This window comes from Vicia villosa, linkage group LG7 (assembly GCF_029867415.1).
Source record: "Vicia villosa cultivar HV-30 ecotype Madison, WI linkage group LG7, Vvil1.0, whole genome shotgun sequence".
NCBI lineage: Eukaryota > Viridiplantae > Streptophyta > Magnoliopsida > Fabales > Fabaceae > Vicia > Vicia villosa.
This window is the reverse complement of record NC_081186.1, coordinates 50,526,393-50,536,870: the sequence shown is the minus strand read 5'-3', so window position 1 is coordinate 50,536,870 and position 10,478 is coordinate 50,526,393. Positions and strand designations below refer to the sequence as shown.

The 10,478-nt window shown below is 32.1% G+C and overlaps 1 protein-coding gene across 3 annotated transcripts; it reads left to right on the top strand.

The window, feature by feature from the left end:
• The first annotated feature begins 1,585 nt into the window (after positions 1-1,585).
• On the top strand, positions 1,586-5,316 carry LOC131620549 (phosphatidylinositol 4-kinase gamma 7-like). 3 transcript variants are annotated; one of them, XM_058891665.1, is made up of 3 exons: positions 1,586-1,895; positions 2,362-2,477; positions 2,850-5,316. In XM_058891665.1, the coding sequence occupies exon 3, from the start codon at positions 3,129-3,131 to the stop codon at positions 5,046-5,048; it is 1,920 nt and encodes a 639-aa protein (XP_058747648.1). In that variant the 5' UTR covers positions 1,586-1,895; positions 2,362-2,477; positions 2,850-3,128; the 3' UTR covers positions 5,049-5,316. The 3 variants fall into 3 exon arrangements, with proteins under 3 accessions (XP_058747648.1, XP_058747647.1, XP_058747645.1); XM_058891664.1 differs by having other exon boundaries at positions 2,349-2,477; XM_058891662.1 differs by lacking the exon at positions 2,362-2,477.
• The last annotated feature ends 5,162 nt before the right edge of the window (positions 5,317-10,478 follow it).

Below are 10,478 nucleotides of genomic sequence, written 5' to 3'. Positions count from 1 at the left end.
TAAACGAGAACTTCAAATTATATCAATGTTTTGCATTTATGTATATATTTTTCTTTTCATCTTTTCTACATGACCATGAGCTTAGTGATAGAGTATGAAATAACTAAAATTAGAATTAGGATCGTTTCAACTATAGGCCACTAAAATCTTAATTTTAGGTCTTAAAATTTTAATTTTTTGATGTGTAGATATTTATTAACCTCGATATAAATTTTAGAATATTTTTTTAATTGATTCTTTCTCAAATACGTATATTATTTATAGAGTAATGTTAACAATTTTAGTAAGTGTTTATTCTATGGAACATAATTTTTTAAAATTAAAATAAATAAAATTTTGTGTAAGATTAACAATGTCTTTACAAAAATTAGATGAATTGATTTTATTATCTATTGAAATTTACTTTTTTATAAGAAATTGATTAAGATAATTTAATAAATAATTTTACATCTCAAAAAGTTATAAAAATAAAATTTATTTAAATTATTTATATAAAAATTAATTTTATAAAAGTCTTAATTCTCATAGTTTGCTTTAAAATTCAATATTACTTGAGAGGACTCTGATTAAAAGTATAGTTTATATTAGATGTAATTGATTCTAGAATGTTGTGAGCATCATTGAGTTCAACTTAATGTTGTAAGATCCTCTTCTAATTTTTTCCTTAAATTACATAATATATTTATTACATATTTTACAAAAATATTCCAATTAAAACTATTTTTTTTAATTCTTATGTATCGACCAAAATAGCCTTTCATATTAATATGGACTTTATTATAAACAAATATTAGATTCATTAAACGATTAATGTATCTGGTCTCTTTCTAGAACAAATACATTAGTTATTTAACGAATCTGATAAACAAATTTTTTATATATAAGATAAAATAATGTATTGAATAAAATAAAACATAACTTTTGTATTTAAAATCAATAAATAATTTTTATGTTTTTTTTATTATAAGTAAACGTATTAAAAATATAATAATAATAATTGTTGTATACGAAAAAGAAAAATTATAAAGAATTTTATAAAATTGTCTTTCGTATATATTAAAAAAGAAAAAATAACAAATAGAATATAATAAAAAAATAACATTGATATTGTAAAACAATTTATAATATATTTTTTAAAACTGATTTATAATTAAAATCAGAGAGACTGATATAAAATACACAATTAGAAAAAAGACTTTCTTTATAAAAGGGAGACACAAGAACATGACTACGATCACTGTATCTTCTTCATTCTAAAGAGCGGAAAAAGTGAATCTGGTCATAAGGACAATATCGTCATTTCCACACAGACAAATTCACTCTGCTCATTCATAGATCCACGGTCAGATTGGTCCTGAAAACTGTGACAAAACCTCCCACCCCATTTACTATCTGCCACTCCCACGTGACTTTCCCAATCTATTCTCTCCACGTGCCCTCAAATCAACGGCTAATATCTCTTCTCCATCATCTCACGGTCCATATTCCATGTTCTAGACTCTTCTATTTTCCTCAAGACGGTCAAGCTCCCTAACCACGGTTAGATTTGTTAACCACACTTCACGCGTTGGGTTAAAGAACGTTCTCATTCTTTTTCTCAGAATCATTTATCTGAAAACGAAGAAGAAGAAAGTGAGAGAAAGAGAAAGAGAGGGTTTCGTTTTCGTTGCAGTTCGTTAGATATCTCTGAGTTCTGAGCCAACTCGGACGAGTCTTCTCTCATACGATTTTCTCTTCGTTTCTCCCTCGGTTTATCCGAACAATTCGACGGTTAATTCTCTTCGATTGTTCGGATCTAGCATTGCTGGAGCTCAAGCTCAATGGCGTAGTCAAGAATTTCTCTCATTCCGTTGATTTCTTGTTTCCATCGTTCAATTTGATCCAATAATCACGAGGTATTGCGATGGATCTTTCTTCTTTCTTTTTTTTTTTCTGTAAAATTTTCTTTGCTGGAAATGAATCGAAGCATGTGTTTTTTAGTGCTGTTAGATTCTTTGATGTTCTTCGAATTGGTGTTGCATGTTTTTGTTTTGGATAAATGATGATGTTGATTTTGGAATTGTGAAATGATCACTAGATGTTAGAGCTTACATCTGTACCTGTTCATACAGAAGCTGAAATCCCCAAAAAAGTAAAAATAATTTTAGATTGAACGTGTTTTTGGATTCAAATTAATAACTTGTAAAAATATATAGTTTTTTTCTATATGAATTCAAAATGTTATTCGTAAGTTTATTAATTCTGGTTTAGTTTACAATTTGTTTGTGTGTTATTATATTTTTAATGTGATTTGTAACAAGCAGCTTATGTAATGCAATGTTCAATATTGACCAATCAATGTTACTAAGCATGTTGTCTCAGATCCATGTCTTTTAAGTGGTGAAGGTGAAGGTTTTGTTGGGGGAGATCAAGTCCAATTTGGGGATCTCTATGCCTCAGGATTAATCTCTCTGGCTATCTCTGGCAAAACATAACGGGTGATTTATCATTGATACTGATCTTATAATCTAATTGTAAACGTTTTATATAGATTTGGTCTGAATTTAAAGTGTAATTAATTAGGTAATCGAATAATACTTGTGATAGAAAAGGTGATGAAGTGATAAAATTAACGGTATTTGAATCTGCAGACACTCTTATTAAAACTGAACAGTGTGTTAAATCTGTGAGTTTTGTAGAATAATGTCTTTCCATATTAGCACATTGACTGTAGTTGTGAGTACTTTGAGTTGTACTAATTGATTTGATCTGTTGCTTGCTGTTCATGATTTTAGGATTTTTTGTTGTACTATTCTTACAGATTTGTATTGTTATGATGAGAATTTTGATAGAATCTTATGAATTTGCAGTTTTTTGTTGTCCTATAAACCTTGTCTCCTGATGGCATCAATGTAGCTGTCAGCTAGTGTCTATCTCCAATCTTGCCTTAGTCCTTCAATTCATTTGCTCTGGGAACTTGTGTGGTTTAATACTTTTGTCAACATTAATGATCGTTGGGGTTCTAGAGATTGGTTTCATACAAGTGTCATTGGCTTTGGAGTTTGGCGACTTCTTGGGACAGAAGAAGCTTTATTCCACTGCCACCTCTGTTGCCATCTGCCGAAACTACCCAATCCTAGCCCCGACACATGTCTCGTAAATCAGATAGCCCTGTTCAAACTCAGATGGCTGTGGCTTTATTCCGTAGTCCGCTTGGTAGGGAGTACCTTGAAAGTAAGAGAATGGAAGGGAGGCAACCTTCTGGCAAGAGAAGGGTTTTTGTGCAAACTGAAACTGGGTGTGTCTTGAGCATGGAATTGGATCGTAGTGACAATGCACATACTGTGAAGAAGAGGTTGCAGATTGCACTTAATGTCCCAACCGAAGAGAGCTCTCTTACTTTTGGGGATGTTGTCTTGAAGAATGACCTTAGTTATGTTCGGAACGATACTGCCCTTCTTCTTACACGTAACCTTATGCATCGAAGTTCATCCACTCCATGCCTCTCACCCACTGGGCGAGATATGCAGCAAAGTGACAAGAGTGGTCCTATTGAGATATTAGGGCAATCAAGCAACCTGGATATAATGAAGCATATGGTCAAGGACATTGTGAAGGCAATGAAGATTGGGATAGAACCAATTCTAGTTCATGGTGGGCTTGGGGGTGCATATTACTTCCTGAACAGAAGAGGCGAGAGTGTTGCAATTGTGAAACCAACAGATGAGGAGCCTTTTGCCCCAAATAATCCAAAAGGTTTTGTTGGTAAAGCTCTTGGACAACCTGGTTTGAAACGTTCAGTTCGGGTTGGTGAAACCGGCTACAGGGAAGTTGCAGCTTATCTTCTTGATTATGGTCATTTTGCCAGAGTACCTGCAACTGCCTTAGTGAAGATTACTCACTCAATATTCAATATCAATGATGGAGTCAATGGGAAAAACATCCAGAAAAAGAAGCTGGTTAGCAAGATTGCATCGCTGCAGCAGTTCATACCTCATGATTTTGATGCAAGTGACTATGGGACATCTAGTTTCCCTGTTACTGCTGTGCATCGTATAGGGATATTAGACATTAGGATTCTTAACACAGATAGACATGGTGGCAATTTGTTAGTTAGAAAAGTTGGGGCTTTTGGTGAAGTGGATTTAATCCCTATCGATCACGGGCTTTGCCTGCCAGAAGCTTTGGAGGACCCATACTTCGAGTGGATTCATTGGCCTCAGGCTTCAATTCCATTCTCGGAGGACGAGCTTTCTTATATAAAAAATCTCAATCCTGCTCGAGATTGTGAGATGTTACGTAAGGAACTGCCTATGATTCGTGAAGCCTGTTTGAGAGTCTTATTACTCTGCACCATTTTCCTCAAGGAAGCTGCTGCTTATGGACTGTGCCTTGCTGAAATTGGTGAGATGATGACTAGGGAATTCCGTAGTGGCGAGGAAGAACCCAGTGAACTGGAGGTTGTTTGTTTGGAAGCAAGGAAGTTGTTGGCAGAAAAGGAAGAGCTATCTCCAAGGACTGACCTGGAAGATGATGAATTCCTGTTCGATATAGACTGTGATGTAGCTGGGTCAGAAACTGGTATGAAGATGACAATGGACAATTCCCTAACTAGAGCACCTTTTCAGCCTGGACATGGAAGTGGGTATGGTCGTAACCCGTTTTCCAAATTTTACGAGAGCATTGAGGAGGAGGAGGAAGAAGAAGGTGATGGAAAATATCCTAAAGTTGTCACTTTTCCTCCTCGCCAAAAACTCCCAAAGGTTTCTGAAATTTCCGTGTCACTGAAAAACATCATGTTAAGTGAGGCAAGCAAGAAACACCAGAAGCATTCAGGAGGAAAAGCAGATAATGGCCAATACGGGAATACATCATCTGGTCGTAGGAGTGCCAATGAGAAGCTTCCTGCAAGCATAAGCTTTGTGAGCATGGCAGATATGACTGAAGATCAATGGACAATGTTTCTAGACAAGTTTCAAGAACTGTTGTACCCGGCATTTTCCAAGAGGAAATCCATAACCATAGGTCAGAGACAGATACAGAGGCTTGGTACCTCGTGCCAGTTTTGAAGTTGAGCAATACTTTGGTATGATGATAGATAGAGAGCACTATAGACGAATAATAAGGGTTTATAGGTTGTTGTTAGGATAATTCTGGTTTATGATATTTGAATAGGTGCCGGAAGAACTACTGTAGATAATGCTTGTATTTTGATTTCATTTTTTATTTCTTCTTTTCCTCTGAAGGCTTTGTCTGATAAATAACTTGTAGGATAAATTTGTGAAATGAAACTTATATGTATATAAATGAAAGCCTCTGTTTCCTTTTTCGTTTTGATTTGATTACTTATATACACATCAATATCTTGCTACATTAATGCATTACTCTATATACACTCTCAGTCTGTATTCTGTCTCTGATGAAGCAGATGTTCAAAAGGAATGATTCTGGTTGAGGTTGAGTTTTCTCTAAGGCAAATATTATAATGGAAAAATGAATTATTATTATATTATATGGTTACAAACTGTTTGTTTAGACTTTAGATGAAGTCATGATTTGTAGATAACATGTGTGATGCATTTTAATCACTTTTAATATAAAGCAGCATCATGGTGGGGTTGGAGCATTCGATTATGAGTTTGGAGCCCATCTTAATCATGAAAACAGTGATCTTTTTTGTTGGCTTCTTGTGAGAACATGCTGCTTCCAAGTTGCTCTTGCTAAACATGCCGTAGGTATTTGTATTTATGAGTCACATACATTTGTCACCAATGTTTTTATAATTGGCTGTCATCCACATTCTCTATTATTTTTTTTTTCTGCCGTCTCAACAAATACAACTTCTTTTGCGGTGCAATCAAAGTGTGTAGAATTACCTTTTCTTTTTGATGTTATCTATGTGGCTTTTGTTGTCATTTGAAATCGACACCAACAATCAAGTTTTTTCTTAAAGGTCTGCTACATGAAATTTTCGCTATAATGTTTTGTGTCACATAAAACTCATGAAGGTTTCTTCCATTTCAGCCATTTAGTTTGAATTTGATGATTTATATCTCCTTCTATTTCCCTATGGTTTTGCATTACAAATTCAACATTCTTAAATCGTGTGACTTATGGTATAATATGATCTCCAACTTTCACATCTAAATTAAAAACACTTAATATCTTTTTGTTGAACTTACATGTCATATATTCAGGTTTACTTCTGCATAGGTAAAAATCATACGATTTTTAAAATTCATTTTTAAGTCTCTAAAATCCATTTAAATTTTCATCTAACTTTTTAAATAAAACTATTATTGGTAAAAAAATATATTTCGGTAGTAACTTTTAAATTTGTTCTGTGAATACATAAAAAAACATGTATTCGTATGAACTCGAGCTTAAGACTTTTAATAGGTTAGACTAACATGATAGTCAACTACACCAAAAAAACCAATGAAGATAGATCTAACTCAACTGTAAAAGATATATATACTCAGTCAAGAATAAAATGCAAGTGTATCAAAGATAGTACTTTTTTTCGAAATTGTTTATTAGGTAAAAAATCTATTTTGTATTTTAGGGTCATCCTCAAGTTAAGCAAATGACAAATATGTACATAAAAAAGTACACAGTTTACTTTGTATTGTAGTACAATCAAATTAAATTATTGTTGTTGGAGATATGCTTGAGTGAAATTGAAAGATAACATTTAAATACGTGGAAGCCTAATCCATCTGTACGTATTTCTATAAATAATGTACGTATTTCTTGTAATATTATATTACAATTTGTCTCGAAGCTGGCCAATGAGGCAATGCGAGTCATTAAATTTATAGTGAAGATTTTAATTTAATGGTTTGTTTTGCAAGATATAATGATAGACTATGCACCTAAGATGAAATGGAATAAAAGACAAAAGATGAGTGGGAATCAATCTTGTCTTGTTGTCCCCTTAATTAACATGTTAAAGCAAAGTGACATAACGGTTTTATAGATAGTTTTATTAAGTTGAGCAAACTTATGATTCATCATTATGAGAATAGAAGCCATGTTATTGCTACATTATATTAGGGTGTCATTGGATCCGACCTGTCAAACATATTCGTTTTATTTGTATTTTATTGTGTGACGGGATAAGATTTTAGATTTGTACTTAATATACTTATTTTACTTGTCTGTTTTTTGCGCCATTTCTCTTTAGAGATATAAAATCCGTATGTTTGTTCTGTTCTGTACTCTATTTTTTTAAAATGAATTAAAATTTTAAATATACATTCTCAATTTTGTCCGTCTCATTTTTATAAGGATTTTTGTGTGGAGGAACTAAACGATGCCTACCAATCTCTAAATTATATACCATGAAAGTAACATAGGAAACAACCTTGTTCACTCTACTACAACTACAAGTTGTGTTTCTTTTTGATTGTACAATAAAATTGTAGGGTAGGCAATGAATATTTTTGTCCATACACTTCTGGTAACTAGTGGGCATGAATTGATTGCACCTCACCTACATGAATAGATATGAGATGTTATGTTTTTTTTTGAAAGGTTTGTAATTGTTTGTCTGAAAGTGTTGTGCATTGATTCTTGATGTAAAAATCTAATTATGCTGAAAATGAAGGGTAACACACTAGTGTAGAAAATTAATTGTGCATTGATTCTTGTAGAAAAATCTAATTGTGCAATGATTTTTACACTAAAATTTTATTGTTCAACTCACTTTATATAAATGTATCTAAACACAAAATTAATCATGGTAAATTCAATTCTGTTAAGATTAATTAATTTATGTTCAAAGTTTTGAAAAAATCATAACGGAGACACACGTTTTCTAAAAGCTACCGATAGTAATTTCTAAAATTCACGGGTAGAGGGGTGTGAAACGTGAGGTGGTGCCCACCACGTTTCCAAACATAGGCTAAGATTAGTTAGAAAGAAAACCTATTTACAAATATAAGTTTAGCATTCATTTGGTTTGGTGTGTACAACTGAATTCTCACGTCCCACTTCAAAGTGACTTTTAAGAAGCTAGATATTTTGCTTCGATGTTAGGTGGCTTGTCTCTTGTAATTCCAAACATAGATTTCATCTATTACGTGCTTAGTTATGGTATTTGACATCGGTTTATTTTATAATCAATGTAGAAAATTAAATTTTACATGAGTTGTTTGTTTAACCGATTTGACATGGGTTGTTTGTTCAACCTTCCTTTGTTTTAAGACTCATTCTTTCACATCATACTAAATCAATACCTAGCTCACCACCCTTGCCTTCATCGTCCTTGTTTGGCAACCACAACACATATTTTTGTTGTAATAGTTGTCAGGATATTAAAAATAACCTAATTACGTTGAGGCACATAAAGCTAAGTTGAAAGTTATGATGAAAGTAAAAAAAAAAAGGAAGACCACGCAAAGCACGCTAACCTTCTTTAGATTGATCTAATTAAGAAATTAGTTCAAATTCGTGTTTTAAAAAAATCCTCAAATTCAAATAATTGAGATTTAGAGAACTTGGTGAAGGTACAAGAGAATTTCAGGATAATAAATGTTGAATTTTGAACAAATTATTTGTGTTGATTTTAAAGAATCAAAGTTGGATAGTATTCATGAAACATCTGTTCTTGAGGGTAGAGGAAAAGAATTGAAGGTCATAAAAGGAAAGATGGTATTGATGGAGATTAAGGAAACGATGTTATGTAAGTTTTAGAGACCATTAATTTTATTAGAACTTGATATTTATAGCGAATTATTTATTATTAATAATAATAATAAGATATTTATTTGTTATGTTTGTTTTTATAAAAATAATAATGTCCATAAAATAATTACTATTTAATGAAACATTAAATGTGACTTAATTATTAAATATAATGACACTATTTTTAAAGTATTCATAGTCAAGTTTTATTGGGAAGTAGGATAATGTTAAAACATTGTGACTATTATATGAATATTCTCATGAACATATCTTATGGATCATATATAAAAGTTATCAATTCTTCATATAGATATGAATATAAGGTGGAATATTTATGTAGGATTGATCCACCATGAGAATACAACATAAGATGTAGTGTAAGTGTTATAAGTTATTCTCAAGGTGATAATGGTGTATACCATCCTTCGATCTGAAACTATTGTGGACCATAAATGTAGAGTCGAGTACTTTATTGTCAATCAAACATTGTTCGTAACAGGATGACCATAAAGATGGTTGATGGGTGCTCTACAAATCTTGTCGAGGGAATGAGTGATCTAGATGAAATTTGGCCATCTTTCGCAACAAGATATATGTCTAAGGGTCCAAAATTAAATTGGATAAGGGTGATACGATTTATGCTTTGTGTTCAATTTAGACATGAGGAAAAAATGGTAATTATACGCATAAACATTATCACTAGAAAATTTTGTCAGATCACATGATATTTTTTAGGCTGGGGTAACAGTGACTTGTTGTTAGATACTGTTTAATATTTATTATATTAAATGCGTGATTTAGTATAATTGTCAACATCAGGAAAATTTACAGGGTCACATACATAAAAACAAATCAACGAGAGAGAAAAAGAATAAGTGATGGTCATTTGATTATGCGGTCTTGTGAAGCATCATCATCATTGATTAGAGAAATGTGGTACACCATAAATTATAAGGTGCTTAAGAGAATTACATAAACTTTAATGTACGATGCACTTAAGTGGAATACGCAACAACATAAGGTACAATGCGCTTAAGTGAACTACGAAATACCGTAAACTACAATGAATTTAAGTGGAATATAGAACACCGTGAGGTACGATGCACATAAGTAAATTACAAAATAACGTAAGGTACAATTCACTTAAGTGGAATATGAAACATCGTTGGGCACAATGCGCTAAAGTGAAATACAGAAAACTGTAAGGTATGATGCACTTAAGTGGAATACAGTATATTGTAAGATACACTGCACTTAATTGAGTTTGTTCAACTTGCATTCTACCCAGCCAATTCTATAAATAAAAACTTTATCCTGATGCTTCCTACTTAATATTCGGTTTCTAAAACCCTCTCTCTATATATATATATATATATATATATATATATATATATATATATATATATATATATATATATATATATATATATATATATATATATATATATATAACGACACACAAACGCTCAAAGTCTTCATTTGTAGCATCTAGCAATGAGATTGAAGATATTCTATTTGTGTGAACTAATTAGAGGCGTTGTTGTTCATCGCTCGTGATCGTTCTCCGGGTTCTTCATCAACAACTAATTGCCATAAGAGATAATAAATCTATCATTGATCATTGTCCTTTCGTAAGGATCAATTAATTTTTTTGTTTTCCGTTGCGTTTTATATCACGAGTTACCTTCATGGATGTAGTGAGTTAACCATGAAGATTTTATCATACAACGTGAGAGGTTTTTGCAGAGTTGCAAACAATAAGGAAAGTTAGAACATGATAAGAACTAAGAAATTTGATATTGTTTGCATTC